General features: G+C 41.8%; 1 protein-coding gene across 1 annotated transcript in view; it reads right to left on the bottom strand.

Annotated features, from left to right (window-relative positions):
* The window catches only part of LOC124788817 (ubiquitin carboxyl-terminal hydrolase 34), a 518,595-nt gene that overhangs the window by 289,324 nt on the left and 208,773 nt on the right, over window positions 1–20,498 (bottom strand). The window contains exon 21 of the mRNA XM_047256101.1: window positions 16,066–16,257. Within this exon, the coding sequence (XP_047112057.1) occupies window positions 16,066–16,257 (192 nt within the window). The remainder of the gene's footprint in view (window positions 1–16,065; window positions 16,258–20,498) is intronic.

Genomic DNA, 20,498 nt, shown 5'->3' with positions numbered 1-20,498 from the left:
ACCTTCCATTAGGAAAGTGGGTGCACTCACTGACTGTTATGTGATTTATAAATTACAGAGTGCAGCAATCAGTCAGTCTCTCTCTCTCTCTCTCTCTCTCTCTCTCTCTATCTCTCTCTCTCTTTTTTGCAAATTTTATTATCCAGATTTCGGCTAGTACCTAGCCATTATCAATGCACTATTTTTTAATCTTGATGCGTGTTAGTTCCCTGTTAGTCGGGCGTCAGTCACAGTTCTTGAGTATTCAAAGAACTGCGACTGACACCCAAATAACAGGTAACTAACACGCATCATGATTAAAAAATAGTGCATTGATAATGACGGGAGGGAGGGAGGAGAAGAAGAAGAAGAAGAAGAAGAAGACTGATTGCTGCGTTGCTGCGCTCCATGATTTATAAATCCTACAGAACTGCTGAGACAGGAGGGGAGATGGTCACAAAAGCCCCACTGACGCTCTCTCCAAATAGTGTCATATGTCTTACTGATATCAGAAAATATGCCAATACAGTGATGTCTACATTGGACAGACTACAGAGGGCCACCTCTAGCATGGTTAGGTCATCGAAAGTGAACTGTAATCTCTGGAATCCACACTGAGAGCGGCTAAGGAGGTGCCTGGTCTCTAACAACCAGACCAGACAATGGTTAACGATTCACTCCAGGGTCTTTCCTACACTGCTTGTTAAGGTGATACTCTGATAACTACTGGAACATATGCAGTTCTTTCATGGTTTGAGGAGACATATCAAAATTGCCTCTTACCTCGAGTTGGGGAAATGACCTATCTGCCATATGCAATTAAAACAGTTGAGGATTTCTGGCAACGCTGGTGGCAAATGTCTTAGCATGCAGTACCGATTTGGTAGTGAGCAGGTGCAGTGGCATATGTCTTACACAGGGCTGATTCCAGTTCCCACATGGAGAAAGGCGAGTTGTAGGAATTGTTGGCCATCTCTACAGTTGCACCGTAGTGGCAAAAAATCAGATCCTGGCTGGAATGAGCAGTAGTTTTAGCAAAATGCTCTGCCAGCATCTGAGCAACGTCTCTGGGTGTTGTTTGGAGACACCCCTGTTTCAACACTGTTGCTATTGGTAAATGACTGCTTTTACCAGAAATCCTCTACTTTCGTAGAACAAGTGGTATGGTTGATAAGGTCCAGGAACACTTGGCATGATCTTTTCTTGCTCTCCTTAATTACTTATCATGCCTTGGCTCTCAATACTGGAAAGACTGTAAGGGTGTCTGCAGTTGGGCGGCATTTAAGACATCGAAGAGCTGCACCCCTATCCTGAATGGCTGAACGGCACTCATCAGTCCACCAAGGTACAGGTCACCTCCTAAGATGAGCTGAAGACTTTAGGATGGTTAAGTCAGTGGCATGATGGATCACTCGCATGATGTGTTCCACCCATTCCTGGACACTGTCATAGTGTTTGAACACAGCCAGTGTCCAGTTAGCCCTGCTGACCATCCATTTCTATGGTTCTGTTGAAGCAATCCTCCACCCAGTAGGTTAATGCAGAGTGGGAAGTGGTCACTGAAATGAAAGCCATCTATGAATTCCCACCGAACAGAGTGTGCAGGGGCTAGAGGGCAGATTAGTCAACAATCAGTTTGGTCAACAATCAACCGCCTTTAGTGAATTAGCAGTCTAGTTAAAAGTTGATTAACTCTCTACAGTAAATTGATTTCTTAGGATGGATAGGATGTGTGACTGCTGTGTACGCACGCAGGAGGAGCTGGCCACTGCTCGCGAACAGCTGAATGTGTTGATGGCCTCGGTCAGCCGTCTTCAGGCTGCTGCCTCGGAGTGTAGCGGCAGTGGGGAGTCTGGTGCGTCGCATGGTACACCCCAGGTGTTACATGCTTCACCCACTGTCCCTGCTGTCAAGACATCTTCGTGGGTACCGGGTGCGGTTAGGCCACCCTCTCCCAAAGGGGAGTGGCAGGTTCAGCGGCGTTCGTGGTGCACGAAGCGGAGGGTCAATGTGGAGGCTGGCCGTGTGGCATCGCCCGCTCTGCCTGTGAGTGGACATGTGGCCGCTCCTTCAGCAAGGTCCAAGCAGGCACAAGGGGGGAGGGGTTTATTAGTTATTGGGAGCTCCAACGTTAGCCGGGTGATGGAGCCACTTAGGGAAATAGTGGAAAGGTCGGGGAAGAAGGCCAGTGTTCACTCTGTCTGCTTTCCGGGGGGTCTCATCCGAGATGTGGAGGAGGCCCTGCCGGCGGCGATAGAGAGCCCTGGGTGCACCCGACTGCAGATTGTTGCTCATGTCGGCACCAATGACTCCTGCCATCTGGGTTCAGAGGTCATCCTCAGTTCGTACAGGCGGTTGGCGGAAATGGTGAAGGCGGAAAGCCTCGCTTGTGGGTTGGAATCTGAGTATCGTTCCCAGAACCGATCGCAGTCCTCTGGTTTGGAGCTGAGTAGAAGGCTTCAACCAGAGGCTCAGACGATTCTGCAGAGATCTGGGGTGCAAATTTCTCGACCTCCGCTATCGGGTGGAGAAATGTAGGGTCCCCCTGAATAGGTCAGGTGTGCACTACACGCCGGAAGCGGCTACAAGGGTAGCGGAGTATGTGTGGAGTGCACATGTGGGTTTTTTAGGTTGGAGAATTCCCTCCCTAGGTCCGACAAGACGCCTCCTGAGACGCGGCAAGGTAGGAGTAGGCAAAATGCAACAGGGAATAACAATATTAATGTGCTAACAGTAAACTGCAGGAGCGTCTATAGAAAGATCCCAGACCTGCTCTCATTAATAAACGGTCACAATGCCCATATAGTACTAGGGACAGAAAGTTGGCTGAAACCAGACGTAAACAGGCTGGACAGTGAAGGGGGAGGCGTGTTTATAGCGATAAGAAGTGCAATAGTATCGAAGGAAATTGATGGAGATCCGAAATGTGAAATAATTTGGGTGAAGGTCACGGTTAAAGCAGGCTCAAACATGGTAATTGGATGTCTCTATAGGCCCCTTGGCTCAGCAGCTGCTGTGGCTGAGCACCTGAAGGATAATTTGGAAAATATTTCGAATAGATTTCCCAACCATGTTATAGTTCTGGGTGGAGATTTTAATTTGCCGGATATAGACTGGGAGACTCAAACGTTCATAACGGGTGGCAGGGACAAAGAATCCAGTGAAATTTTTTTAAGTGCTTTATCTGAAAACTACCTTGAGCAGTTAAACAGAGAACCGACTTGTGGCGATAACATATTAGACCTTCTGGTGACAAACAGACCCGAACTATTTGAAACAGTTAACGCAGAACAGGGAATCAGCGACATAAAGCAGTTACTGCATCGATGATTTCAGCCGTAAATAGAAATATTAAAAAAGGTAGGAAGATTTTTCTGTCTAGCAAAAGTGACAAAAATCAGATTACAGAGTACCTGACGGCTCAACACAAAAGTTTTGTCTCACGTACAGATGGTGTTGAGGATCAGTGGACAAAGTTCAAAACCATCGTACAATATGTGTTAGATGAGTATGTGCCAAGCAAGATCGTAAGAGATGGAAAAGAGCTACCGTGGTACAACAACTGATTTAGGAAACTGCTGCGGAAGCAAAGGGAACTTCATAGCAAACATAAACATAGCCAAAGCTTTGCAGACAAACAAAAATTACGCGAAGCGAAATGTAGTGTGAGGAGGGCTATGCAAGAGGCGTTCAATGAATTCGAAAGTAAAGTTCTATGTACTGGCTTGACAGAAAATCCTAAGAAATTTTGGTCTTATGTCAAAGCGGTAGGTGGATCAAAACAAAATGCTCAGACACACTGTGACCAAAATGGTACTGAAACAGAGGATGACAGACTAAAGGCCGAAATACTAAATGTCTTTTTCCAAAGCTGTTTCACAGAGGAAGACTGCACTGTAGTTCCTTCTCTAGATTGTCGCACAGATGACAAAATGGTAGATATCGAAATAGATGACAGAGCGATAGAAAAACAATTAAAATCGCTCAAAAGAGGAAAGGCTGCTGGACCTGATGGGATACCAGATCGATTTTACACAGAGTATGCGAAGGAACTTGCCCCCCTTCTTGCAGCGGCGTACCGAAGGTCTCTAGAAGAGCGTAGCGTTCCAAAGGATTGGAAAAGGGCACAGGTCATCCGCGTTTTCACGAAGGGACGTTGAACAGATGTGCAGAACTATAGACCTATATCTCTAAGGTCCATCAGTTGTAGAATTTTGGAACACGTATTATGTTCGAGTATAATGACTTTTCTGGAGACTAGAAATCTACTCTGTAGGAATCAGCATGGGTTTCGAGAAAGACGGTCGTGTGAAACCCAGCTCGCGCTATTCGTCCACGAGACTCAGAGGGCCATAGTCACGGGTTCCCAGGTAGATGCCGTGTTTCTTGACTTCCACAGGGCGTTCGATACAGTTCCCCACAGTCGTTTAATGAACAAAGTAAGAGCATATGGATTATCAGACCAATTATGTGACTGGATTGAAGAGTTCCTAGATAACAGAACGCAGCATGTCATTCTCAATGGAGAGAAGTCTTCCGGAGTAAGAGTGATTTCCGGTGTGCCGCGGGGGAGTGTCATAGGACCGTTGCTATTCACAATATATATATATAAATGACCTTGTGGATGACATCAGAAGTTCACTGAGGTTTTTTGCAGATGATGCTGTGGTGCATCGAGAGGTTGTAACAATGGAAAACTGTACTGAAATGCAGGAGGATCTGCAGCGAATTGACGCATGGTGCAGGGAATGGCAATTGAATCTCAATGTAGACAAGTGTAATATGCTGCGAATACACAGAAGATAGATCCCTTATCATTTAGCTACAAAATAGCAGGTCAGCAACTGGAAGCAGTTAATTCCATAAATTAACTGGGAGCAGGCATTAGGAGTGATTTAAAATGGAATGATCATATAAAGTTGGTCGTTGGTAAAGCAGATGCCAGACTGAGATTCATTGGAAGAATCCTAAGGAAATGCAATCCGAAAACAAAGGAAGTAGGTTACAGTACGCTTGTTCGCCCACTGCTTGAATACTGCTCAGCAGTGTGGGGCCCGTACCAGATAGGGTTGATAGAAGAGATAGAGAAGATCCAACAGAGAGCAGCGCGCTTCGTTACAGGATCATTTAGTAATCGCGAAAGCGTTACGGAGATGATGGATAAACTCCAGTGGAAGACTCTGCAGGAGGGACGCTCAGTAGCTCGGTACGGGCTTTTGTTAAAGTTTCGAGAACATACCTTCACCGAAGATTCAAGCAGTATATTGCTCCCTCCTATGTATATCTCGCGAAGAGACCATGAGGATAAAATCAGAGAGATTAGAGCCCACACAGAAGCATACTGACAATCCTCCTTTCCTCGAACAATACGAGACTGGAATAGAAGGGAGAACTGATAGAGGTACTCAAGGTACCCTCCGCCACACACCGTCAGGTGGCTTGCGGAGTATGGATGTGGATGTAGATGTAGGTAAGTCAATCACTGGAAATGACTAAGTAGCAGCACAGATATGTGTGGGATTACCAGTGTTTAGGATGCACAACTCTTGTCAAGTCATAAGGCCCTCTAAAACCCAACCCCTAGAGCAAGTGGGAGTAGAGCCCCACAAGACATGATGAACATTGCAGTCTCCCAAAAGGAGAAATGGGCAGTGGAGTTGCTCCATAAGGTCTGTGAGAGCCTCAGAGTCTACTGCATTAGACGAAGTTAAATACAGTGAGCAGAACGTGATTCTCTGATGTGTGTGGATTTCAACTGCAACTGCTTGCAGGTCAGTAGCCAGAGGGACAGCAGAGGAATGGTGCGCGTTCCCCAGTCAAGTCATCCTTGTGATAGCTGTATAGCTCCTTAGGGTAGGGGCATCAGGTGCTTTAAAATGTGTTTCCTGCAAACACACACACACAGGATGCTAGGAGCTTCAGTCCATCCACATGTGTCCTGAACCCATTAATGTTCCACTGGAGGATGGGAGCCATTTATCTTGCGGGTCACACTTTCACCCTGTCTTTCTGCCTGGGAGGGGAGCCTACCACATAAGGCAGCTCAGCTTTGGGGCAGGACGATTGCCCCAGTCTGGCATCCAGGTCCATTAGCTCTTATGACGAACCAAGAGATACGTCAGAGAGGACATAGTTCAACACCATCGGACAGTTGACTTCCCGTCTCTGACAGAGGTTGACACTTTGTCTTGGATTTTTATCCTGAGTGGGTTTTTGGGCCACAACCATGGCTGTGGTGGTGGTGGTGGTGGTGGTGGTGGTGGTAGTAGTAGTAGTAGTAGTAGCAGTAGCAGCAGCACTAGCACTGGACTGTGGACCACACAGAATCTTTGGAGGAGCAGGAAGCTCCGCAACAGTGACAACCACAGCCTTGGCCGAAGTTCTGATTGCAGCTATGGGCTTTGAAATAACTGCAGCAGGAGAAGCACACTGGCACATACAGGTACTAGTTCTGACACTGGTAACCCCCATTTGTGTAGAAGCATCGGTTTTAGGGACTGGCTGTTTACAAACAGATGCAAAGGAGGTACCGAATGTCAGGGGCTGCATGAGCTTATAGATATTTTTGACCTCTCCATATGAGAGATGTTTAGTTACTTTTATTTCCTGTGTCTTCCTTTCTTTAAGATAGACACTGCACTGCCTGCTCCAGACACAATGAGCCCCAAAGTAGTTGACACACTTCACAGGAAATGAACAACCAACTCCTTCAAGGGCAGCCTTCCCACATTTGCCACAAGTGGCTTCCCTCTTACATCCAACAGTAGTATGCCTGTGCCCAAAGCACTCGCACTTACAACAGTGCAATGGATTTGGGAAATAATGCCACTTTCTGAGGTAAAGAAAATCTGCCTTGATATGCTCTGGAAGTTTTGTGTTGTTGAGTGTAAGTATAAATGAGTCTGATTTCATTAGCTTGCCATCCACTATTTTCATTATAGTTTGCACATCAACAATGCCTTCTTGGGCCCATTCATTTTTCAATTCTTCTCTGGGAATGACAACTTCTCTGGAAGTCACAATAATGTAGCTGTAGTTCAAGGTATTGTACAATTCTGTTGCTACTGCATACTTTCCAAGACATCTAGCTTTTTGCACATTAACTGCTTGCTGCGAATTAGAAGTTTCCACTAACACTAGTCCATTTTTATGTGAATGTAGGCTTTCCCAGTGTATACTGCTGATGAAATCTTCTCGGGCTTCCATCCGGTTAGCTGCATCGATAATCCGCGGATGGAAGTCCGAGAAGATTTCATTGGCAATGTTCCATTTCAGAAGCATTCGACTGATTTTAAAGAGCCATAGATTTCCTCTCAGTTCTTTTGGATATAGAATGGTGAAAGCTTTTCAACACTACCCTCTGCCAACTTGAAGCTCAATAACCCCGGGGTTGCCAAGTCTGTACTCAGAAAATGAATGCTGAGCCCCTGATGGGGATTCATCACTTTAACTATGCAAACATTTAAAGCAATTTTTAATGCTTTCACATTTTTCTCTCTGCTGCTGGTTTCGAACTGATGCGAAATGAAATGTGCTCTCCATCTAACAGCAGTTTCAGTTTTATCTTCCAGGTACTTCTACGGTTTTCAACAATTTCTGCTCTTGATGACATTTCCAAACAGATTATGCTGAATTAAACAAAACTATCACATTCTTATTACCGCTTGAAGAAAATACTCAGCTACTCATCAATAGCTACCCTATTTCATTTTAGATTTGCAATACTTCTTTGCTTTTTGTCGTAACACCTTTGTTAGATAAGTGTTCCTTTGGTCCTATGTATGTATAACTTTCATTTTTAAGATGTCTAATTTTGCCCCCTCGACCAATACTCTCTTATCCAGTGCCTTTTTTTCTAAAAGAAAGTTCGAGGGTACTCCAACATTGGATATAATGCAGCGAAAATTACTTATAACTGAAGCATGGGATACCACCCGTCTGCTTTTAGCCATGATGTCGTCAACATCATCATGGTTGCGGGACCGTAGAGACATCTATCGGTAGCTTGGCGTTTGAGCATATGCATATCCGTTTAGCACTACCATCACCCACTATTAGCGGGCGAGGGCACTACATGCTTGTCAAACTGGCTGCCAACGATTCAGTTGTCGAGAACGGTTGCCACAGCATCGAAATACTTGAAACAGTCAATGACATCACTTTTCCCACCAAAAACTGCACGGATATCATTCGTATTGCAATTATCAACACAAAAAAATGAAATAAAAAATTTACGTCCGTGAAATAAATCTTTGGCACTCTTCCAAGTTCTCAACATCGTAAAAAATTACTTTGTCGATGAAAAAGTTTAGGGGTACACATCCCCCAGCATTCCCCCAGAAAAACAGCACTGCTCTTGACATCTTCAACTTTTATAGTCCTGTCTTCCTGAGTTGCGTGTAATATTACGGTATATTGATAATTTTTACTTATGGACCGTCTGAGATGCCTTGCAGAAAATAAAGGCGAAACGCGTATGGCACTAAAATTGTGTTTTATTCAGTTGCTGTCAGACGGTCCATAAGTAAAAATTATCAATATACCGTAATAGCACTGCTCTTATCTATTTTTATGCTGCCTCTCAGGAGACAATAAGCACTTTTGATTTGAAATTGGTTCACGACCATCATATTTCATACAATTCCTTTATTGTTTGACTCAGTGTAATCAATTTTTATTTTATTTTATTTTAGTTTTGTTTTGTTAAGTACTTTTTCCATTTTGTCTTTCTTCTGGAAGAATGCATTAATGACAACCCTTGTTCTTTGCAAATTTTACTAATGTATGAGCTCTGTCATTTCTGCTTTCATAACCAAAATTTCTCACTGAATGATCATTTTTGAAATGTTTGACCTATGTTTCCATTAAATCCCCAATCATCATCTTTTCGTTAGGCTTTTTGTAAATAATCAGTCCCTGTAATTCTTCTACATAATCATCACAATATGAGCACATTGTTAAATACAATGAACTGCTTTCCATGCAATACTGTTTCATTTATTTTTAAAATTTGTCTTGCTATTCCATCTGAGAAACCATTACTGTAATCATCATCATATATCCACTTCAGAAAGCCTTGTATGGTAGTAGGTGAGTCTCCTACAACTTCTCTTATCCTCACATTGCCATTGTTCATTACTGACGCTAGATGATATCTCAAAATTTAAGGTCCCGAGGAAGCAATTCCCAAATCATTACAAGGTCTTCATCTCTGCTCTCTAACATTTCAACGCAAGTAAGTCTGATAGTTCCAGGAGGGAGACACCCTCTTCATACATCTGTTTTACTGTAACTGAATCATATATTTTTAAAAGGGTATCAGTCCGGAATTTTGTGATTTTGAGATTTCTATTGCTTCAGATACTACATAGTTGACTGCACACACTGACATTAATATGGTATCAGTCTGTTGTCAGTTTGTGTACATTCTACAAGATTCTGAAAAACAACGTAATTTTGATAGGGGCATCAGACAACAGCTCATGCCATTTAAAAGCAAAGATGCATCAATCTTCTCAAATGACAGTTCAGCTCGGAATACAAATCACACTCCCAGCAGATTTCTGTTATAACTAACTGATTCTGGGAGATTTAACTAAATTCAACATTACTTTCCACTGAGAGGACACCAGTCTTTGATCCTGTGACAAAAATTCAGCATTATAAAAATGAAACTAAAAAAACAGTACAGATCGTTTGCTGTGCATGATGTCACATTAGTGATACCTACAAGTTTGAAACCAGCTAAATTTCTTGTTACAGCAGTTGCTGCTACTGAAATACTACGTTCGAGACATGGTGGCACATGTATTACGGGACGACAATAATTTCTGAAGAAACTCAATGCACTGGAACATGAGGGAAGCTGACATTTATTCTGTACCAGCTCTTTTTGTTTCTGATAACACAAGAAAGGGTTGTATTACAGGTTCGACAATTATCAATGGACTGATTAGTCACAGTTTTCTTCTGGGCCTAAAATGTGGTCCACTGCCTGCGCCAGAAAAATTAGCATCTCCATTTAGTAAGGCTCCAATTAAGTCCAATACAATCAACAACTTGGAAAAACTTCAACATTACCTGCCTGACAAACACCTCTCTTTCTATGAAGAAATATTGAAGTCGCCTGCAAAGAAAGATGCCCAAGGCAATAAGTGAATGGATTGGCCAACACTAATTATTCTTGCAGAATGAGTCTTTAGTATTCTAAAATGGAGAACTGTACAGGTTATTTGTATATAATCAACATCAGATTTACGTGAAAAAAGGAGAGTGCATTTTCAGTATCTTTTGCATGTAACTAAAGGGGGACAGGGAGCGTGGAGCACCAGTTTCCAGCTTTCAGTGATTAATTACATTTCCAAACTGTAACATTAAAAATTCAATCGGTTTTCAGACAACCACATTGGCATCATATAACATAGCAATGCCAATAAAGATGTGTATATAAAATTATTAGGCAATTTAAATGGTTTTTCTCAATTTCTCACAAATGTATGTTGGTTGACTTAAGACCCTTTAAAAATATACAATTCAACAGCTTCAGTTCGAAGGTCTCCAATAGGCTCCTCCACAACCGTAACTATTCTCTCACATTTTTCATTTTACTTATTTTTGCTTCCTGTAGCCAAAAATGGAGGAATTTCAGTTTTGTTACCTGGAGACTGTTCTTATTTGGTCCAAAGCATGCTGCTCATCTAGTTTATACATTAGTGAGCATGTGCGACATATGTTTTATGCAAGCTGGTCTTAAAATAGCCGCTACAGAAACAAAACCATTTAACTGACTCAATGTTGGTTTTTCACACAAATGCAAAAGTGTGCAGTCACTTCACATTGTTGTTGCTAGTTATGTATCTCTTGAAGATAGGTAATCGGCAATTCTTCCAGCATTTCACTAAGTTTTCTGGCATTGCAGCCTCCCTATAGATATCATCCACGAACAGCTTCGTGGAGCTCCCGATGTTCTGGTTACGTGGCATTTACACCTTGTTTGATTTACATGGTATTCCTATAGGTTCATTCTCATTGTACAGTACTGAAAACACATTTCCTCAGTAACAACAGGCATGATGAGATAAGTATGCCAACTGAATGGAATCTGGGAAACTGGAAATTCATTTACACGGTCGAGTTTCTTCAATGATCAAATGTTTCACCCCAAAGTATCCCTAAGTACTGCATCATAGAATTAAGAAGTTACAGTGTTCTATTTTCAAAATGGAGGACCAATCCACTCTGTTGTGTGTGTGTGTGTGTGTGTGTGTGTGTGTGTGTGTGTGTGTGTGTGTGGAGGGGGGGTTCGAGGACACAAATGAGATCTGTGCACTAGCTTTAATCTTTGTGTGTGTGTGTGTGTGTGTGTGTGTGTGTGTGTGTGTGTGTGTGTGCGGGGAGGGGGGGTTCGAGGACACAAATGAGATCTGTGCACTAGCTTTAATCTTTAACAGTGCAAGTGGACTCGACTTGTTCAGAAAGGAGAGCAAGTACACGAGTTTTCAAGTATAACCGTGGACTCGTGCCATTCCAGTTACACATGCGACCTCTTTTACAGAAATTTCCACAACTAGACTGTAGATTACTATTCATTTATTTAAGATAATCATGATTTCAGCTTTATAGCCATTTTGAAATGTTGCAAGGTAGGAAAATGTCCGACCTAAATAACATAAGCAACAACTGGGCATAGAGATTATTATATACAAATATAATGACTGATCGGTTAACAGTGAATTCTGTTCTGCTTATACACACATACACACACTATATATAACTTTTTCGAAGGTGGCTTTAAATTTATTTTAATACTTATTTTATGTTAAGAGAAAGCCTAACAATTATGTTACATCAACAAAAATAATCAATTTTTGAAAATATAGTGCAGTTGGACACATAAAATATCTATACATCAAGCAGTGGCGGCAGAACACACATATTAAAATAGGTATTACATATGCAAGCTTTCAGAGCCAGTGGCTCCTTTTTCTGCCACCAGAAGGGTTGAAGAGGAATGAAGAGGGGTGAAGGAAAAGGACTGGAGAGGTTTAGAAACAGGGGTAGAGCTCAATAAAGTTACCCAGTACTCCAGGTCAGGGGAGACTTACCCGATGGGATGAGAAGGAAAGACTGGGCAAGAGTTGAGCCACTTTCGAGATGTTACCGAGTCTGTGATGAAAGTTCCAGACAACATGATGTGAGGATGAAGTGCAATCTCTTAATGGTGATTAATCATTAAAATAAATTTATAACGGTCTTGAAAAAAGTTAACAGAAATGAATGATAAGCTACCCAACTCACTATTAACCCATAAAGACAAGTTGCCATGTCCAAAGAAACAGAAATAGCACGCTTTTCGGTCACAGGGATATAAGAGGGGTGTTTCTCCATGGCCAGTTTTTGTATGATGAAGTACATATATTTATTAATGGAAAATCTCATATAAAGATGTGAAACAAATACCAACAAATAGATAGAGGGGCTGGCCAGTACTTACCTCAGTTCAGTACAGCCGATAGATATCTATCGGCTGCACTGAGCTGAGGTAAGTACTGGCCAGCCCCTCTATCTCTTTGTTAGTATATGAAGTACATATATTATCTGATGGAGGACATGGAACAAACAAGAATACAACCTTATTGTTTGAATATGACAAAATTTGTCTGTTTTTCATGTGAAATATGGACTATAGCATGAAACTTGTTCTAGACATCACTCCTCTTCTAATGGAACACATTTGTAATTGTGTACACTGTATCACCAAATTTTGACTTACACCTTACACAGTCTCACAAAACGCATCTTCATTAAAGGCCATCTGATCCTGACAACCATTGTTTCGCCTTGTCAGTGGTTTTGTACTGACAATAAGTCACAACTGACCTTACACTCCTTCATACTTCAGTAAGAGCAGTAAGAGAGAACGAGTTGCGGAGTATGAAGTGACCGCATGACCACAGTTCTCAGACTCTTCATACTTGCAGAACTACAACAGGAATGAAGGAAGCCTCTTATAACTGATATAACAGTGGTGCCTCAATTCGTAAAGCATGCAGTCCACAATATTATACTCATACTCACCCCCTTTTGATCTCTTAGTAGATGCATGTGCATGTGCGTAAGAGGGGCACTCAACAATGAGGTTATCAGCACCCTTACATAATTAGTAGAAACAAAGGGGGTTAAAAGGTAGAAAATGCGATAAAAGAAATAAAAAGCAATGATAGATAAAATCACACTCACTCTCTCCCGTCATGTATAAAAATTGGTCACATGTACCAAAACTGCCATTTAAAACACAAGACAAGAGGAAAGCTAAAATAGATTCACAGGAATATGCACAGCTAGCTAACAAAAACTGTGGATGAGCTAGCCACCCCAATAACACATCGAAAACATTGTCATAACATTTTAGGGAACAAGCTGGACATGGCATAAAGCTCAAAAATACTTACTCACATTCATGTCACTGTCATTTAAAACAGAAGGTACATCAGTTGACAAAATAGCTGCTGACCTCTAGCCTGAATACAAAATATAGTTCACCGAAATGTGGCATACCACAAGTATCACACATGGTAGGGTCCTCTCACTGGAGCAAGAAGCCATGTGTCATAGGGCTGTGTCCTATACAGAGACAAATAAAACAGATCTCAACCTGTCTGTGAGGCTGGGAGGAAATACACCACAGCCGCATTGTTGAATTCATGACTTTACTAGACACAGCTTATTTCTGTCACTTCCAGCCACTCTTCTTCCCATTGACGAAAGATTCTGTACCTCAACATTGAGAGGATAGCATGTACGGAGACGGCATGCTGGAGTATCCAAGGATCACAATATGCCTCCTTGGCTGCTACACCGGTCCTTTCACGCTCTTTAATACTAAGTGCACAGGCACCCAGAAAAAAAAAAAGAAAAAAAAACCACCTTCTTCTGCAGCGTTTATATGTAGAGAAGGACATCCTGGATATTCTGGACTACTTTATCTGCTGGGTCCATGTGATGTAAAGAATCAAGGGCACTTAAGGATCAGAACAAACGAGGAATTTAACACTCACAATGCATCTCATCAGCTCCAGTGTCTGCAAGATAGTGTATAATTCCGCTTTGAAGACAGTAAACTCTTGAGGGAACCAAATCCTGAGGACATGATCAGGGAAAACAACAGGACAATCAATGGAGCCCCTGTTTACACCCACCAACAAATACAGCTACATAGTTGTAATGCTCAGCTAAAATAACGTATTAAAACATATGCAGGACTGCAGCCTCTCTTACACTGCAGTAAATCTGAAATTACTTTGGGCCTCTGCAGTAAACAGGGTGGCAGTCGGTTAAAACGTTTGATTTGGGGGGGGTGTCTGCACCACACCAAGGGACTTCAGCATCCAGCACATGCTCCTCCGGATTCCAAATGGCCTTGTTGCTCGTGGACGACTGGAGAAAAGGCATTGTATAACTGGATGAGCAATGGTATGGTACACTGGTAAATTAGGAGCAGGTACAAACTTGCATGCATGACAGCCCACAAGGAGTTGCCACCGGATGGTGAGTGGCATTTCCCCAGCCTCAGCACAGAGACCTGGTGTGGGGCTCCTATCTCCTCATCTCCAATTATTAAATGGGCTGTTGGAGAGTTTCTACATGACTTACATAACCAAGTTAACTGGTTCTACTGACTTTTTAAGACCCATTTTCATGAAGTCCTCATACCTCTAGTTTGGTTTGTAATTCCATTTCTATTTAGCCCCAAATAATTACATCAGCACTAAAAACTAATGTGTTAGTCTTCATTAAGTCCAACTCTTTGAAGTCATGTGAAAAGGGGTAATGGCATAAAGTAGGAACTTCCTCCACAGTAAATGCACAGTGAAGACTTCATGTGCTCCATGACTATTACGCCAACTGTGAAAGCTCTACAAGAACCCAAAAAACTGACATCAGAAGGACTTCTGGTGAAACCATGGCAGGTGCATCTGTCCAGTGGCGGTTAAAACTATACTTCAAAACAGAAAACAGTGACGGGAGGTAATTGTATTGCTGTTTTTAATTTTCTTGTTCACAAGAATGTCTACTTTTTGATTCTGCTGCACTATAGTAAAACATGTCCTGATTTTAATTCTATCTGTTCTTTGTTATTTCGCTGCACGGCTGATAATCCTGTTATGTCCCCTGCGAGCATCCTAAACTCCTCTTCCAAACCCACTAACCTACTTTCAATACTATAGTTCTACAATTTATTGTCCCTAAATCAAAAGTAGCAGTAGTAGTCTGGTTTCTTCCTTTCTTTCTATTTTTCCCATTGTATATCTTCCTCTACTCACTTCTCTGTTAATCTTAAAACAAATGAAGAATTAGTGCTCCTTGGTGTAGCAAAGGAGGGGGAATTAATGCCAACGTCTTGCTGGAAGGAAAATCCAAAACTAAAATTAAACCTCTTCTTGTTATTAAAGTTTTACAGAAGAAATAAAAGCTCTGGTTGGGATGATGTGGACAGTGATATCTGCCAAGGCTTTGTTGGCCAACCCAGTATTTGTCTAAAGTGATTACAGTAAAATAAAATCAGGGTTCCTGCGATAGATAGGTCAAACCTGCTTCTCCCGAGTACAACCCAAAGGCTTCACTACACCATCTTCCTCAGTCTCTTGGTGGAAGAAGCGTAATGACATTTTGGTGGAATGATTTAAAGGGGAGATATTTTAACTCTGTCACCGAATTATATGAGGCCAATTTCAGTTTCTTTTAAAATAAAAGGTCACAGTTCACAGATATTCTATCTGCCTGTAGTAAACATTGTAGGTTAACAGTTTCAACTTGTTATTTTCTTCTGCTGCAATGTCTGAAAATTAAAACTTCAACTGATTCCCATGCAATATGAATACTGAATGATAAATAAAAATATTCTGTCAAAATTTTAAAGAGTTTTTGATTATCTGGTTCACTTAAACTGCAACTGTAGTAAGTACTGGAACACAAATATCTATTATATTCTAATGCATCCATTGAAAGAAGGTAATTTACTGTTATTTCACATACAGAATTAATTAGACAAAACAATATAAATCTCATGTGACTCTGTGTACTTACCCCTCCTTTGACAGGGGTCTTCATGCTGGATAATGTTTGCATGAGACTGAACAGTTGTTCAAAATAAGGTTGTTGCAGTAACAACAAAGTTGGTAGGCTTTCACGAGGTGGAGGAGGCAGTACAGATGGTATATCACCTGCTGTATCACGTTTTTTCTGCTGACGGGAGGCTCCAACAGACACAAACACAAGCTGAAAGAGAAAATTGGAAGTGGTGAGAGAGAGAGAGAAACTAGCATTTTGTTGTGTGGAGGGGGGGGGGGGGGGTTTCAATATCTGAGTAAATATCGACTGGGAGTTTACGCAGAGGACTATTATTTAATTGTAGTCAAAAAAATGTGTTCATTTGTATATATGTTGATATTGCTACTTTTTGTGTGTTTACGTTTCATATAGTGCATAGTTAGTATGTTGTAAGGATAAGCATAATTCAAAAAATCAAACAATGGAAAATACAAGATGGAGTATAACAGTTGCCTAACACTGCAGTTTTGTGTGTGTGTGTGTGTGTGTGTGTGTGTGTGTGTGTGTGTGTGTGTGTGTCCGGGCACTCATATATGTGTCTATTGTTGACAAAGGCCACTAGCTGAAAGCTTTAAGTTTTGTTGTGCCTATCAGCGACTCAGGATCTCTGCTGTAGCATAAGCATAATGCTTTACTCTAGTACACAATAAAATGTTAATTCTTACATTCATTTTTAAATTCTGCACCTGACAATAACACAAAGGAGGCATATGACATTTTAAAACAGGTAAGAATGACACAAGAAAAACAATAGTGTCTTACTTGAGCACACATTTATTCATTTTCGAGTTACGATAGATGTTTCTTCCATACAGGTGACGTGAAAGTTGATGGAATCAACTCACACCAACCCTACTGAGAGCATCCTGATATCAGTAGAGGGCAGTGTCCTCTACATTACTGCTGAGTAGTTCAACCAGTGCCACCCAGATGGATCATCCATTACCCACAGTATAAAGGTGAAACTTCACGCGAAATTCTGTGAAACTGGCTCTGTCACAGACCAACCTAAAGCTGGACGACTAAAATTATCTGTAAAGGCAGCAACATCAAATGCTGTTCAAGCCTTGTTCATTAAGAGTGCAGAGCACAGTACTTGCCGCACCTTCCCAGAAAATGGAGTCAGACATATATTAATAATGAGTATTTTCATTACACATAAACAGTACCTGTCAAAAATCTCACCAACAACTAACCATATCATCGTGTTCTGTTTGTAGAATCTGTGACACACAAGTTGGATGACATACTGTTCCCAGAGGAAGCTAATTTCAATTTAAAAATAAAAGTAAATAAACAAGTTCATTGATATGTGATCTGAGGCTTTCGCAGCATATATGATGCTTCCAAGGTTGTCAGGTGTACTATTGGATGCAATCGTTGAAGGTCCACGATATTTCAGTGAACAACCATTCTACCATCATCAGGTGGTACTGATGGAATGAGGAAATTCAGAAATTTGTGGTAAGATCTTATGGGACCAAACTGCTGAGCTCATCGGTCCCTACTGATGGAATGACGGATCTTTGGTGTGCTCCCAATATATATAACTGCTGGTCCAGAGTTCTTGCTTCACAGACTCTGTGCCATGCTTAGGGGTGGGGGGGACATGCAGCTGCGGTAGGCAGGGGCTGGGGACTGAGCTAACTACTGGCTCCCATGCCTGACATAGTTGGAAACCCATGTCCCTGTTTATTAAATTATTGATCACGTTTCTCAATAGCTTCTTTAATAATGGAGTCACAAAATTTGTTCATGTTGGCCAAAACTTTTGTTTGCTGATAATTCATTGAATGTCCATTCTCAATGTAGCGTTCTGCTATTGCTGACTTGCTGTGCTGCTCACATTAGATTCCTGCAGCCTCAGTTCCTTCAGCCAACTGATGAAATCTCTCAAGTTCCGTATGTGATGTGTACACTTTCCGACATAAGGGCTCAGTATATCAGCCAGTTACTGGTGTGTACACTTTACAACATAAATGTTCAATGCCGGGCTTATGTCGTAAAGTGCATACACCACTTCCGGTTCTTGGGAGATTTCATCAGTGGTCTGAAAGAGTAGAGGTTGCATGAGCCTACTGTGAGTTTTGATGTCGTCTCACTTTTCACTCAAATCCTCTTAGAAGACTCTACAAAATAAATCAACGAGATGTTCAGCTCGGAGCTGACACAGCTTTAAAGACACGTCCTAACATCAACTTACTTTATTTTCAATGGACAGTACTATGAGCGGACTGATGGAGTGGTAATGGGCAACTCTCTGTTGCTGCTTGTAGCAAATATGTTTATGGAGAACTTCACAGGGAAAGCACTGAAAACTGAGGAACTACAACCCGTCTATTTCTTCTGATATGTCGACAATACCTTTTTTCATTTGGCAATGTGGACCAGAAAAAGTGTGGGAATTATTTGCACATCGAACTCCACCCATGAAAATATCAAATTTACCATGGAAACAGAAAAAGATGGCAAACTTCCGTTTTTTGATGTTCTAGCTCAACACAGATCTGATGGTTCGCTTGCCCACAGCTTTTATCTCAAGCAAACTCATATAGATTTATATCCAAATGCCTCCAGCTGCCACCATCCCTTGCAAAAGAATAGCGTGCTGAACTCCCTTGTATGCAGGGCATATGCCATTTCAGATTAACAAAGTTTGAAGGCAGAGCTGCGACACCTGGCATCTATCTTCCACGAAAATGGATACACCAGCCAACAAGGTCAGACATCCCTACAACGCAAGAACCCAAAGAACACCATGGAAGATGAAACCCCGGAAGTAGAAAAAAAAAAGAAGACCGCTCTCATACCATCTGCTGGCAATATAGCTTACAAAATTACGCCAGTATTCCACCCTCCAGCCAAAATATGACCTCTATTGGGGTCAGCCCCCCCCCCCCCCCCCCCCCCACCACCACTGGGCATGACACGGAGCCTGCAAGGCCAGAACTCTGGATGTGCAGGTATAGACAACAGGGTGTCCCATTTATCTTGACCACCCTAAGTAACTGTTTATCCAGATGCAAATTACAAAATGTTTCAAGCAAATGTTCTTTAGTGATCAGGGGGGACATCAATCAGCACGATTACCTTCATTGTAGCTTTGTTTTTTACAAAGCTATAAACAGCAGTATAACTTTTTTTAAATGGCACCATGTATTTTTTATTCGGTAATTCATTTCCTCTCCTAAAAACCTATTCAAAAATGCAAGAACTCACGAACACCATGGAAGACGAAACCCCGGAAGAAGAAGAAACACAATGTTATTAATTACATAATACAACAGTGACGTTGACACTCCCAGTGCTTAGTGCAGGTACTTGAGGTAATGGAACACATCCACATGATTACGTTGACAGAGCACAAATGTAAACATAAGTAGGATGCACGCCCGTCATCCCATCAACCATCATCAGTTGAAGAGTTGTGTGAGTAGAATGTACACTAATGAATTGAAGGTAGAAATGCTACTCATCTATGGGGAACATAAGTTAGCAGAACAGTAATTGCAATACTGTTTTCTTGTGTACAGGTACACTTAGTACAGTAGTTCAGTCCTTTTAAATACCGTTGTGTAGAGTATGCATACAGTAAAGAATATCCTTCCTACAAACTGCATCGATATAACGTTTCTTTTATTGTTGTTGTTGAAGGGAGGCGAAATGCTACACAGGCAGTGGAACTGTACAGAGAGCGATTTCCTCACACGAATCCACCTTCACGACCGATGTTTCCTCGTCTTGTTGCTTCCGGAAACGGAAAGTATCAACCCATGACAATGCAATTGTCGTAGCACTTGCACAGACAAAGCTGCTGAAGTTACTGTTCTCGCTTCCGTTGCTATGAATCCACATGTGAGCACACGACGGCTTGAATACCAGATTGGCATTCCTAAAACCAATGTACATCGTATTCTTACAAGTCATCAGTTCCATCCTTACCACGTATACCTACATCAAGAATTGCATGGGAATGATTTCCAGAATCGTGTACAGTTCTGTCGGTGGGCACAGCAGCAAATCCTTGCCAACCCGAACTTCTTCTCCAATGTTCTATTTACCAATGAATGTTCCTTCTCAAACAAAGGACAGGTAAATACAAGGAACAAGCATTATTGGTCCAGCGACAACCCGCAATGGCTTAGACAGGGTGAACATCAGCGTCAATGACAAGCTAACATCTGGTGTGGGATGATTGGTACTACAATTATTGGCCCTTATTTGATTAATTGTAGTCTAAATGGCACAACGTATGCCAACTTCCTCAGATGAATTCTTTCTCCTCTTCTGGATGAAGTTCCGCTAAGAACCAGAATGCTTATGTGGTACCAACACGATGGATGTCCAGCACATAATGCCTTGTGTGCACGTCGTGCTCTGAACCGAAGGTATCCTGCCAGATGGATTGG

The sequence above is a fragment of the Schistocerca piceifrons genome, chromosome 1 (assembly GCF_021461385.2).
Source record: "Schistocerca piceifrons isolate TAMUIC-IGC-003096 chromosome 1, iqSchPice1.1, whole genome shotgun sequence".
In the NCBI taxonomy this organism is placed as follows: Eukaryota; Metazoa; Arthropoda; class Insecta; order Orthoptera; family Acrididae; genus Schistocerca; species Schistocerca piceifrons.
Note: the sequence above shows the minus strand (reverse complement) of the source record. Positions and strands in the feature narration are given on the sequence as shown.